Raw genomic sequence first — 13,824 nt, forward strand, 5'->3', positions numbered from 1 at the left:
GTGCCAGGAGATGATTATAAAGCAGAGAGACAGAGATGCTCTGTCAAGGAGAACTGGATCCTACCTGCTGTAACTGCCTGCTTATACCAGCTGGGAGAGAAACAGGGGGACGTGCATTATTTTGGGGTGTGACGCTCATCTCGTTCGGTGCTTAAACAGTCCTGCTTGTCTATGGGGAAGGGAGGAAATGCTGCAAATTCACGACGGGAAGGGCAGGACAGCAGGGAGGGCTCTGTTGTGTCCCTCCCTGGTGGCCACTGCACTCCCGGCCCCGCATGGGGGGTGGGGGGGATTTGAAAAGCCGAACCCGATCCCTGCTTTGCCCCAAGCTTTGCAGCCAGGGGGAAAAGAAACCTTGGTGGTTTTCATCCGAGTGCCACTGAAGGCAAACCTGCCTCGTGCCAGAAGAGGGCACTTTAACTTCAGGCATCCACGAGCTCTGCCGCTTGGTGCTGGCCCAGGGAAGGCAGGCCAGGGGGAAGGGGAGCCTGCTTAATTATACACAGAATTACTTTGAGAAAAAAAAAAAGAAAAGACTAATGGGAGGTCAGAAATTGCCCCAAGCCGGTGGGCCTCAAAATCTCCTTCCGGGCATCGATGCCGAGTGCTTACACTCAGTAATATATATTTTTTGTCCTTACGTCCCTGAAGCATCTAATCACCAGAGCGAGAGATTTTCACCCATACATGGCACAGGTCTGGTACCAAAGTGCTGGGTTTGAGAAATCATGAATTGCACCGACTCGGTCTGATGGAGAGAGATGGGGGCAGTCAAACGCAATGATGCCGTCGCAGCTAAGAAGTCAGGTGTGGCCGGAGCAGTTCTCGTCACACACTCCCCCAGGGGCCAAATCCCTGGCTCCCGAGATGGAAAGCTGTCTGAAGAAGGATCGCCTGCCCATACTGGTCCGTGTGCTGCTGCCGCAGGAAAAGACCTGCCCAACCCCATTTTCCATAGTTTGCTAAAACTGGTGAGCCCGTTTTAGTCTTCGAGATTCCAGACACGCGAACGCGCCAAGCACGGATACACTGGGGCGGAAGGTCCCTTTCTCAGACATAGCTGGCAGCTGCCTCGGTTTATTGGCAGTTCATTTATCATCTCGAGAAAAATATCGATGGCTCATAAGACTCAGATTCCCCCTCCCCTTTTGCCCCATTTGAAGGAGCACTGTCCTTCCGGGCTGGAAACGCAGCCAAACTCAGGAGCTCTGCAAATGCAAAGGACAGCTGGCAAGGAGAAGGCACTGAATGGGGAAGGCGTGATATGCACTGGTAGGTAGACCATGAAGAAGTGCTATACTAGCCTAAGATGGGCCCAGACCAAGACCAGCAAGGACATTTGTGACATCCAGAAACACGTTGGTGAAACGAGAATTGCCGGGTATTCGACTGCTTTGTTGCAGCAGCCAACGCCAACAACCGGTTCCTGAAGGTCAGTTGTCCTGCAGGATAAGTGAGCTCGCAGGCTGCTTCCCACCCTCCCCAAAGGGATTTGTTCGGCCTCTCGCAAACTGGCGATCAGATGCTGTTGCAATGGAGACTCTCAGAAACAAGCAGCCAAATTATGCGACGATGGGAGCAAAACACAGACTCCTGCATGCCCTGCTCGGGGCCGGGGAGGGCCAGGTAAGAGAGCTATGCCACTGCCCCTTGGGGAGCGCTGCAAGGCCGGGTGCGTCTCTCCGCACTCGGCACCTATGCAAACACTGGCCCGTAATCCCCGCCGAGAACAGACTTCCAAGGCATTAGCCAGTCTTGTGCCAGGCCCCATAAATTGCGTAGAGCTGCTTTACATAAGCGGACCCGGCTGGTTTGGGATTGATGAAGGGGAAGCCTCCGACGTGGTGTGTATTGAGATAAATGCAGGGAGGGAAGAGGAAAAAGAGCGCTCCTCCCTCCCCACCTCCACTGCGAGATAAATGTCTGGCCAGGCCAGACTGATGGATGGGGTTGCTACACATCACTCTGAGCTGTCCTGCGGATGCATCTCACTTAGCATTCGGCCCCAGGGGGTCAGTACAAGTGACCTACAAACCAGGGGCGAGGGGGGGTGGACAGAGAGTGATTATGGCCTCTCAACGGCGACTGTGCAGTGCCTCCCCGCGGGAGCTGTTCTTCGGGGGGGCTGCGTCACTTGAAAGCAGCACGGCAATAGGGATGAAACCTCGGGAACACGATGCCAGGGAGGGGGCAGGGGCGGAAGGAGGCTTGAGTTTGCCGATGCACGGTTGGGGAGTGGTTTGCATTACTTTCACCGGGCATTGGCAGGGCTGCTTCAACGCGGCGATGCACAAAGGAGCCCAAAGCAGCTCAGCACCAGAGTCCCATTGACTTCCAGCGGCAGGTGGGTGCCTGGCTCCTTTAGCCCCTTAGAAAACAGCAGTCTCGCGACTGACCCGACTCTCATCGGCTTTAGTAGGCTTTGTATCAGGCTGGGACATAAATAGCAGGGTGGATTTTGTAGGTCCCTGGGTGATGACAATGTCGCTGTCCTAGGACAAAGCAGTCAAACCCAGTCCGCTGTAGGCGCCGGAAATGTCCCACGTATCCTGACGGGAGCTGATGTTGAGTGCCCAGGGCAGGAGTTCTCCCGGGCGTTTGCACACATTGTTAGATGCAGCGCACAGCAGATTCGCATGAGGTGCAATTATAGATGCAGGGCTGGATTCCCCCTGCCTGGCAACTGGGCCAGCTGCTTGCACCTGGCTGGGGTGGGTGTATGACTGAACCTCTGCTCTTCCTGGAGACGAACAGGACGTACTGATTTGGGAGCATTTACATAGAACAACTCCGGGCCCAAGAGGCAAGACAATGAGGCATCGGACTCATTCCACTGTCCTATTACATACAGTACAAGGATGACGTTGCTGAACCAGATCAAAGTTTCACGACTTCCCACTTGCTGTCGCTCTGCTTGCCTCCTTTTCTCACACAAGGCCTGGGCTGGAGGAGAGGTGTGCAGGCATCGGATGCAAGCACTAAGAGAAGGCATCCTTAAGGGTTTATGAGTAACGCCCTCTGTCTGGATGGGTGTTGGCCTGAAGTGAGGCGTTACAAGGAGGATGTGACCTCCTTCGTGAGATGTCCAGGGAGAAGGCCTGTCCGATGCCTGATGTAGAGTGTTTGTGCCTGAAAGCTTGCAATTGAAGATTTTTTTTTTTTTGGAAATATCTACTTGGTCTAATAAAAGTTATCACCTCTACCACGAGGCGCAGGTGCTTTGTCCTCTAGACCAATATGGCTACCACCTGGATACCTGAAGGCCTGTAGGGGCCTTTAAGACAAAAGCTGCTGTCAAAGTGTAACTAGAATGCACTTATTTTTGACAAGTTTAAAAAAAAAAAAAAGCTCCGAATTCTTTCAGGAACTTTGGAGTTTAGGACTATATAATACCTCCAAGGAACAGATGCACATCTCCATCACATGATTTTCCTCCACAAAATGCCCTGCTAGGCCTTCAGCATAAAAGAGGGATGAATAGAAGGGGCAGCTGGCATGTCTTTGGGGTGAAGAGAAGATATAGGGCAACATGGAGAAACCACAGCTCTACAAAAGAGACACAGGCGGGAAGATGAGTCTGAAGCTCAGAAGAAACCAAAGCTGAAAGAGGAAAAAAAAAAATGGACTGAAGATGAGATGCAAGATAAGCAGAAGAAAAGACAGGCCTGAGATAAAACCAGAGAAGCAGGTATGCAGGCACCAGAGGGCATTTATACACATGCTCTGGGGTGGGGGGGAAGGGAGGAGCGCTTTAATTATTGCTGCTCCAAGATGTGCTGTAATTAAAGTGGGCAGAGCATCACGTGTATCAGCATCCCGGTGCTGAAAAATGGCAGCAGGGGTGGTTTAACTAAAGCTTGTCAAACGAGCTGTAGCTAAAGCGCCCCCACTGCCATCTGTCGGCGCGTGACACCGGAGCCTGCTGGAGTGCAGTAATTACAGCGCGTCGGAGCAGCTTCGCTGCACGTGTGTAGGTGCCCAGAGTGCCGAGACCTGCAGAAAGGCAGTCGGGGTACTCTACAAGGGGCAAAGAAACCCAAAAGCCCCCACCCTAATTTCCAAAAGCCTTTTCCCTTCCCTTGTGATCGGCGCGTGGGATTGCTCTCTCGTGCGGCACCATCTCAAGACCGCTCCCATCCAACCCTTCCCCTCTGGGGAGGTTATCCTTGCGCTCGCATTAACCTGGTTCCCCTCAGACATTTCCAACAAATTGTTAATATCTTCTAAGTCCTGCTCTGCATTGCTTTTCAGATTAGCCTTGCCCTTTCCTTTGCACTTAAGTTTAGCAAGTGTTACTAATAGGAATTTAACATTTACCCAAGAATTATTTTAACTATAGATCTAATAGCATTTTTACGGTGCTCTGATCACCCGAGAGTTTAGCCATCGGTTCCATGTGCTCAGTCTCCTCCAAAGTTGCTTATGAAAAAACCAGAAAATTGCAAGTTTATGGGCACTCATGATAGAAGTGTGCAAGGGTTGAAAAACCAGCTCCCAAGTGGGGAGCAGGGCCTGCAAGAGAGCTTTTTTGCTCCATTTGTTCGTATTGCAGTCGCCATGCCACAAACCCTTCGACACTAACTTTATCTTTGCTGCCTCCTCCAGTTGTTCATAAAAAGAGATTGCTCAGTCTAAGCTCTGAGTTATAGGGTATTTTATCTCAGGTTTCAAAGGACACTTAAAAGCAACTTTTGCTTCTTTTAATTCTGTTTTTTTTTCTTTTTAATTTAATCGTTCAATTAAATGGAAAATTTTTCCATCAGAACCTACGAGTTACTGAACCTAAGTGTCCTGGCCTGACTGGTAGCAATCAAAAGTCTTGCTTGATGGCTTATGTAGACTAAGCCCATGTAATCTTAATCAGTTCTACAAGGCAGCAAGACTGTTAACATAATATGGTGCCAATTAGCACACTTGGACAGGCAGTCTCAACAGAAGAAAATGAGGATACAGGGCTTGTGAGCTTGCCCCATGCTGAGATTGTGTGGATTTGGTTATTCAGGGTTGAAGACGCTCATTATTTCATGGAGCTTGAGCCTAACTCAGCCTGGTAAACCTGCCCCTTCCCCACCCACAGGGATGCAGCCTGAGTCAGGGAAGATAGCGCAGCCGTTACTCCTCTGCTGCTGCTTTGGTGACAACAATGCAGGGTATTCAGGGTTACTGGGCAGCCCCTGGGAACCACCACCCCTAAAATGAGCAAATCATAGATAACCTAAAACAATCAGGGCTCCTTCCTGCGTGGTGCTGAGAGAATCCAAGAGTATGAGAGACCATCCCAGGAGCTGCTCAATCCCCTGTCGATCAGGTCCTTAACTTGCAAGCTCCTTTTTCCTTTTCATTCAAAACAGAAACACGGTGCATTTGCTGCCATGCGACACAGTTACCACCTCTGCAGTCTTTAACACGCTTTTAACGTACAGATAAACGATGCATGAATTACCCAGGGCTAACTCTGACTAAAGCATTTGTCATGTGAAAGCCACCGTGGCATTAATTTCCAAGTCCACACTACAGCGCTAGGCTCCTGCTTCCCATTAAAGGGTTAAGGCTCCAGGAATCGCTTTGCAAATGCCCTCCTGGATTAATATTCCACAATTCAGCAAAACCCAGATTTCTCCCTTCTCTTGAACATATATATAACACCACGTTGCACTTCTCGAGCATCTTTCATCTGAGGATATCAAAGCACTTTGCAATGCAGATGCCAAGAGATACACTACAGAAATTACAGACCTTCCTAACGTGATTGTAATACCCAACTTGAATTTGCATCTCCTCCCTCATGCTACTAGCCACTGCGTGCCTAGACTCACGCAGTCCATGATATGAGGAGTGAAGGCCGTCGAGCCACATGCAAACCCACGCATGGAGTGAAAAGCCTGCTACGGGGAAGTAAGGTTTTCCGACAACACATTTGCTCTATGCCAGGGATCCCTCTGCGGGGAAGTGGAGTGCGTGCATTGCAATACCACCGTCTACTCCGCACCTTCTTTCTGCTGCACTTCATTAAATAGAGTTTCACTGGTTTTTAATTTCCTTTGAGCGGGTCCCCCTGTATACATCCGATATGAACAAACACATAGATTCCTTGTGGGTATGAGCCAACAGCTGCAACCCTGAAAAAGATCAGCTTCTTATATCATTAACCGAGTTTCCATGGTGCCCCGAGGCAGAGATATTGAGGCTTGACAGCATTATCACTATAAAGTAACTTTACAACTCTATAATTTAACTCTATGCTTTCAGTAATATTAAGCGCATTGGAAATTATGGCTGCAAACTTGCCACCCTTGCTCAGAGGTGGGGGATGGGGCAGGGCTGGGGTTTTGTCTGCTTTATCTCAGACTGAGTCCAAAAGAAAAAAGGGAGGGAAGAGACAGCCTTTGGAAAGGTGGCATGTGAAACAGCCACTTTCCTCTACCAGCTAGACTTCAACATTGGCTTTAATTTTTATGGAAGCCTTCAGAGGTTTCTGATCATTTTAACTATGCCTATTATGGGTATGCGCTGCCCATGGGATGAGAAAACACATGGAAGAAGTGTCTCTGAAGGTGCAAGTGGAAACATAGCACCCTATATGGTAAAGCAGGGTCCAACATACGGCCCGATGGCCAAATCTGGTCCTTGGAACTGCTCTATTGGGGAGGTCAGGGGAAAATGGGGGTGTGGACAGGAGGGTGGCCTGCTACACGATCCTCGGGCCCTGGCAGGCGGGGTAATCAGTGGCAGGAGGCGAGTGCGAGCTGATACAGACCCTTCTGAGGTGGTAGGGGCAGCAGAAGTACTTCTCCGGGGGATGCTCAGCACCCCAAGCTGCGTGGTCATTGGCAGATCTAAACAACCTCTTTATCCTGCTTTGCAGTGGTCCACCGTGGGTTCACGTGGCACAAATGCAGCAAGCAAAGCCCCATGGCGAGGCACTGGGCACGCTCTGCTTGCGCTGAAGCGCAGCAATAGCGATGCATGCACGTGATGCAACCAGCGACACGCACACCATCACACCGTGGTGGCTCGGACACCTGCATAACCGAATACTTCCCATGGAGAACCCCTGCTTGATTTCTTTGACTGTTATAAGAGTATCATCCAGTCCCATCCTGCAAACGCTTGAACCTGTCACTTCAGCACTGGTTGCCCTGAAGGAGCTCTCAAGTTTAAGGTCTCCTTTTTTCCTTTGTTACCACTCACCTATGGGCGGCCCATTGCACAGCCCCGGATCCATGCTGACGATGTCTCACGAGAGAAGCCCGCCGTGCTTCGAATTGGCAACACGAGGTGGAGAACCTGGCACAGCTCCTTGCCAGCCATTCACAGGTCACGTCGGCAACGCATGCTGCCTGCGTCCCAGGTTGCGCTGTAACAGAAAGGGGCTCTGGATGCCCTGCGCGCTCGCCCACCAAGGACTCATCTTCTTCCCGATCCCTAGTGCCTGTGCAAAGCAGATGCCAAAGCCGGAGCATCTTTACTCCGCTCGCCTGCAGAGCCTTTGGGGAAAGTCACTCAGCACTTTACATGCCCGGTGCTGCTAGCTCTGCAGACGCCTAGTAAAATGTGGTATTTGTTTAATGGGAGCATATCGGCTCACTTGAAATCTTCCTTACCTGGTGCTGTGCTGCTTTTTTTTTTTAATCAGCTACCACCAAATGTGTGCATGTGTGAGAGGGGTTTTAAACAAGGTTTTTCTCTGTCCACTTATCCAGGCAATAAACCCACAAGTCTACAATCCTCTTATTATTAACAGAGTCCATTCACTCTTATCATATGGTATGCTGCAGAGCTAGGCCTAAAGAACGTATCCCTTGTGCCTGTAGTAAACCAGGTACATATCAGTTAGACACAGACCCTACCAGCCAAACATGCATTTCTTAAGGAAGAAAATAACGGACTGCATGGCATTAAAGGGAGGGAGTTATGCCTATGCAGCATCATGCCTGCAGTGAAAATAAGAAAATCCCAAACTGCAAAAATCAGCATTCCTGCAGCAACATTGAATTCAAGCCTGGCACCTGTATGTAATGCTGATTATTCTTCAGGTTATAAGATGCTAACAGTCACACTTATTCTGTTCTGTGTGTCACCGTCCTGAACCACGCACACCAAAACACAGGGCACTGTGTTCTGTGATACGGATGCAAAATCCTTCAATTATACATTTCCTTTTCATTCAAATGCACGGTTTGGGGGGCTAAGTTCTACTTAGTTTTAAAATGTGTAAATCAGGAGTAACCCTATAAATGGCTAGAAAAGAGGGTATTTTTAACAGGAGCCCATTCACTCAAGTTAATGGAAGTAACTGAGAACCGAACTGTACTGCTAATGATAGGTCACTTTTTTTTTTTTGCATTTAATCGCCTTTGTTTTTAAGCAAAACTATTGAAAATAAAATACTGTCCATGTTTTTGGATCCTAGAACGTACACAATTCAACCTTGGCTTGAAGTTCACACCTATACGGTAAACAAGGCGTCCTTTTATCTTGATAGCAACCCATCCTGGTAAACTTAGAAGTCAGAGGCAAATAAACCACTTTATACAACTAGTAAAGTGTAAATATTCATCTGCTAGACATGGCTGAAGAAAACATAACCTATTTGAATGACTGCATCAATGCCTTGTAACTAATGTAAAAGAAACAGTTGCCTAACGAGATCTGTCATCTAGTAGTGAAATGGTGGGATGAGCAGATATGTAGCGTGATGTAATGATGGGAACCACTTTTTCATGCATACTGGCTGATGTGCAAGATTTTGTGCGCCAGCCTCACAAATCAGAAACTGTATCTACAGTTTGTTAAGTTTAGCATGCTGTGAAATGGGCTTAAGTATACTTGGCAACCTTAGATGGGTAGCCCACGGCTTGAATTTACATTTACTGGTAAATAACCATTTGCAGAGAATTTGAAGATCCTCAGCTGACTGCTCCTAACAATTAATAATATGAATATCCCTAGTTGAGTTCACCTGGGTCCACCTTTGAACTCTGCAATAGGAGGCCCTTTTCGTGATGCTCCTGCGCAGTAACTCCAGTTATGGAGTAGTCGTTTAGTACTTGTGCATGCACGTGTCTCATGTAGATGCGGCCGGGGTCTGTGCCTGAGAGGTGGCTTATGTCAGCGGGCAAGGAGAGCTGACTGCCAAGGAGAAAAATAAGTCAGATCCATCTCTTTGATCCAGCCCTCCTGAATGTGCACCTCCACTTCCATAAGTCAAACCAAAAAGAGAAACAAGGATTTGGCGTATTCATAGATAAGGGGCTCACTGGATCATTGCCTCAACTGCAGCCAAAGAGTCCTCAAGACAAAATGGGACAGTTATCTACTGCATGTGGTTTCTGTATAAAGCCTTGAACCCGTTCCTTTTCAACAGAGACCAAGAGACTTCAATTTAGGTGCTGGATCAAGGCCTAAGAGACGGATCTTTGAAGCAATTACAGCACTGGCTACTACTCTGCCCGAAGCAGCACTGGCTACTACTCATTTGGATTTGCTGGGCACTTGCACTGTCAGCTCACAGAGTTTGACTGGTTATATTTTCTTGGTCTGTTTGCTCCCCCCCCGCAACATAACTAGGTAGTTAACAGCAGAACTCATCTCCTTGGGAGTCAGTGCAAAGCAACTAGCTATGTCTTTGGTTTAGGGCGGAGTGTTAATTAATTACCAATTTGGGGAAAAAAAAATCAGAAGAGCAATTTTGGTTTTTCTGGGATGTTCCCTTATTATTTTAGTTTTGGTGACAAGCAGCTTTAGGACAAGGAGAAACATCCTCTCCCAAAGAGAGGGCTTGTGCGCTGACGAGCAGAGGGCTCTGGCCTGGTTCAAACAGAGACACTTGCACATGAGCAGACATTGCTCCACAGGTTCCCTTCACCAGCGACATTTGCCTCAGGGAAAAATGAAACTGTCCCCTTTACTCTCATAAAATACTACCATCCAAAGGTTTCTTCTCCCTCTAGCTTTCACAATTAACCAGTTAAACAAGACTCTACTACTTTTTTTTTTTTTTTTAAAGTAAGCTCAGCTAGGTCAGCGCAAGATTGGGAAAACCAAGCTGCAGTCTATACTTTCCATACATCATCATCACCAATAATCATAACCATCTGAACCTTGTTTTCTGCTCTCTGGCTGTTGATGGCAATGATGTATGAAGCAAGGGTGATACAGCTCCATCTGCATAAGACAGGTTGATCAAGTAGATAAAAAAAAAAAATAAAAAAGCAGCCAACAAACTCACAAAATAAAATAAAAGGTGGCTTTGAATAGCAAACGGAGCAAGCATGACATGTAAATCACTGAAGGGATGTGTATATTCAAGAGAAGCAAGATCTTATTTGTATAGGGGCTGGCTTCCTCCCTCTACAAAAAAAATTGTTCTTGATAAATTGGACCTTTAACAAGAGGATAAATAAGCAGCTGTCAACACAATGAGTGCGAAGCAAGGAGGACAATTTAGAGGCGAAGCTAAAAACCACATCCTTAAAAGGCCAACGAGCCAAAAGAATAAAGCAAGCGGTCAAAAGGGAATCGGCATGACAATTCTGCTCTTCGCTCCCCGACAGGAAGCTGCATTGCTCAGATCAGTAGCTGAGTTAGGAAACGGGGGTTGGCGTCTACATGAGACGCTGGCTGCAAGCAGCTCATTAGTACTGCGCGGTAGCGTGGCGCGGCACAAAGCGTGACGCAACGCTACGGTGCAGTAGCAATGAGCAACTGCGCAGTCAGCATCACCTGCAAGCCATCTGGCGACGCTCCCGCGCAGTAACTCCAGTTACGGAGTAGTCATTTAGTACTTGTGCACGCAAGCGTCTCGCGTAGACGTGGCCGGGGTCTGTGCCTGAGAGGTGGCTTATGTCAGCGGGCGAGCAGAGCTGCACAAATAAGTCAGCTGCATCTCTTAGATCCAGCCCTCCCGAATGCGCACCTCCACTCCCATCAGTCAAACCAAAAAGAGAAACAAGGATTTGAGAATCTGTGTTTTGCCTTTGTCTCTCTCCTGTCTCAGCTACTCTCCCATTCTTCTGCTGAACCCTAGCGAATGAATTACACAGGAGAGCCTTGTTCTGTTTGCCTTTTCATACAGGTTTTTTTCAATTGGAAAAAAAAGAAAACCCAAAATAATGGCCACACTTCAAAACCGGCCATCATTTACTGTAGAAAGGGGGAGGGGAAGGACAAAAGGAACAGAGACGGTAAATCTTCAAAACTGCAATTTTGTTTTAAAGTAGAAAATATTTTAAAAGAATTAAAATTCATTCTACTTTGGATCATGGAAAATGCAAAAAAAAGTTGACCTTTTTTTGCAAAATTGTTTTCCTTTTCTTTTTTTTGAATACAGTATAATTAGTGTTAGTAAAGTCTGAGACCTGGGGGTGTGCGAAGCTTTTAAAGTCCTCTTGCTACACAGTGGAGACAGTTAAGTCATCTCAGATGGTAGAGAAGACTGTGCAATTCATTGCTAGCGATGGCTGGGGGAGGGTCGAGACCATAAGGCAAGCAAAGGGCTAACGGCAGAATAAAGAGCAAGCTGAAACAAAGAACTAGAAGGTAAGTACTGTGGTGAATGATCTTGTACTTGAAAGTGAACGGTCTTCCGATCTAATGGGTCTTTTCCTCCTTGAATTCATGCAGTATCAGTATTAGGAAATTCAAGTCTGAGAACAAAGGCACATTTTCAAACTTGTATTTCCTAGTCAGCGCATTTTTCATAGTATGGAGGTTTTACCTTAGCTGTCCAGTACCAGGGCCCTCAAAGGTAGAGGAAGGCTGGATTTCAAAAGGATACATGCTTCCTCCGTGTACGGGACGGTAGATGTTGCCCCTCCAACGATGTAACTGTAGAACGAGACTTCCAGAGTGTAGCAGTAAGAAGTGTCATCCAATAACCCGCCAAGAAAGCGCCGTCCTGTCCCTGCCTTCACGGCATCTCGGTTGAAGGAGGTGCTAGACTGCAAGAAGAGAGAAGACAGAAGAAGTGAACAGGAGAGTTCAAGGGAATGAATGGGACTGGATGGGACTGATGGGTAGCAAAACTCCCGGACCCCGATTCTGATTTATAGCAACCCCTGCAAAGCTCCTTGCGGCTGTCAGAGTGGAAGTGCGTCCGGGTGGATGAGACTTGGGCGTGTGCAGCTTAAGGCTCTCCTGGCCACATGCATTCACAATGCTAGCTTCAGATCGCGAACCTTTATGGATGGTCACCTGAGCTCTTTTCCCATGGAAAAAATAATGCAAAATGAAAAGTTTTCTAACAGGAAGCTGTCCTCTGTGTTAGGCAGGGAAAGGCCCTTCTCGCCTCAAGGCTAAACTGGAACAGGTGGTGGTTTCTACAGCGCACCTGCGTCACTTCTGTTTCTTCCCTTGTCTGCCCCCCTGCATGCACCCCGACTCTTCAAAGCAAAGTACAAACCCAACTGTGTGTGAGCTGAAGTCAGCCTTTCTAACCCAGGGTACTGGAGTGGCTCTGAATTAGGTCACAGAAGTTTTACCCTTTAAATTGCATTTTGGCTAAGGACAACAACCAAAAATAACTGCATGGTCCTGCAGCTCCGAGCGCATGGAGTGCAGTGCGGCGGTTCATGTGATCACTGGAGGTCGGGCTGTAAACCTCAGAGATCTCTGAAGAAAGCTTGGATGTTTTTAGTGAAGTGGCTGATGAAAGAGTTTAAACCCTATGTTGGATGAACCACATTTAAGGGCCAAAGAAGAATTCAGTCTCCAACTCCAGTTCTTGCCTCTTCTCTTATTACTGCTAGTCTGGCAATTTATTGTGGTTGCCCGTGTTTTAGGAACTGGAGCAAAAATGGTATTTCATGTCCTTTAGGTCAGTTCACACCATCCAAAGGTGATAACCATTTGCCAGTCCCAATCTGGGATGAACATTAGCCCTGTGACGTGTAAACAGATAATTGAGTAGACCTGATTCTGATCTGCTCCCCTTTGGAGCAAACCTCGAAATGCACCAGGGAAGATGCTCTGTGATATCCCATTAGGGTCTCCAGCATGCTTGAAAGCAGCCACTGGAGGTGACTGCCAGAAACCCATCCCCAGGGTGTCCCCAGAGCTCCAAGTTTCTCCGCACTGTCCCAGGGCTTCTCCCAAAAAGCAGACTGCCCTGGGACAACTCCTTATCCCCACGAGCCTTAGCTGCACTGCGTTTGTACTGGCCCTCACAGCTGGAGGATTTTGGCCCACTCCAGGTGGCTTCCCCTTGGGCCGTGAAAGAAACTGTAGGTCGTTCTCTCCATAGCATGAGTAAACCTAGACTATCACTTGCCCAGAAATCACTCTTTGCCGCAGGCAATGAGCAAAGAGAGAAAACCACAAAAGAATGAATTATGTAGGAGAAGAGAATTGTACAAGCAAGTCTGAAGACAGAAAACTAAGACAAGTACAGTTTCTAACTCTCTCCTCTGGCTACACCCTTGCCCTCCCGAGACACCCGCCAGTGCTTCCAGAGTTCAGCCTTCCTGCTGATTCTGCCAGCCCTGGCTGCCAGGGCCTTGCACCCTCCTCCAGCCCGGGTGGTGGGTGGAGGGGGAATCCCAAAACCTTGAGAGACTCTAAAATACCTCCAAGTATTTTGCAAAATACCCACTTCCAATGCTCACCATTATTCAAATTGCTCAGGAGTCACCAGAACCCTTCACAAAAGCATCTCTCCCTTGGGCACCTGGCAGTCATCCAGCCGAACGCACCATTTCTCTTGGATGCCTTTGCTTTTGTGCAGTTGTTTTTCCCCCCTATTATCAGCAGACAACAACTTAGGTGCGTATCCCAGCAGTGGCCCTTTCTGCCCACCAATTTTCCTTTCCCGAGTATGAAGAGACG

General features: G+C 48.0%; 1 protein-coding gene across 1 annotated transcript in view; it reads right to left on the reverse strand.

Annotated features, from left to right (window-relative positions):
- Window positions 1–13,824, reverse strand: part of AGBL4 (ATP/GTP binding protein like 4) — a 1,420,095-nt gene that overhangs the window by 99,617 nt on the left and 1,306,654 nt on the right. Inside the window, exon 11 of the mRNA XM_019530625.1 lies at window positions 11,780–11,942. Coding sequence (XP_019386170.1) covers window positions 11,780–11,942 — 163 coding nt within the window. The remainder of the gene's footprint in view (window positions 1–11,779; window positions 11,943–13,824) is intronic.

Source organism: Crocodylus porosus, unplaced genomic scaffold, assembly GCF_001723895.1.
Source record: "Crocodylus porosus isolate Cpor-Errol unplaced genomic scaffold, CroPor_comp1, whole genome shotgun sequence".
Taxonomy (NCBI): Eukaryota; Metazoa; Chordata; order Crocodylia; family Crocodylidae; genus Crocodylus; species Crocodylus porosus.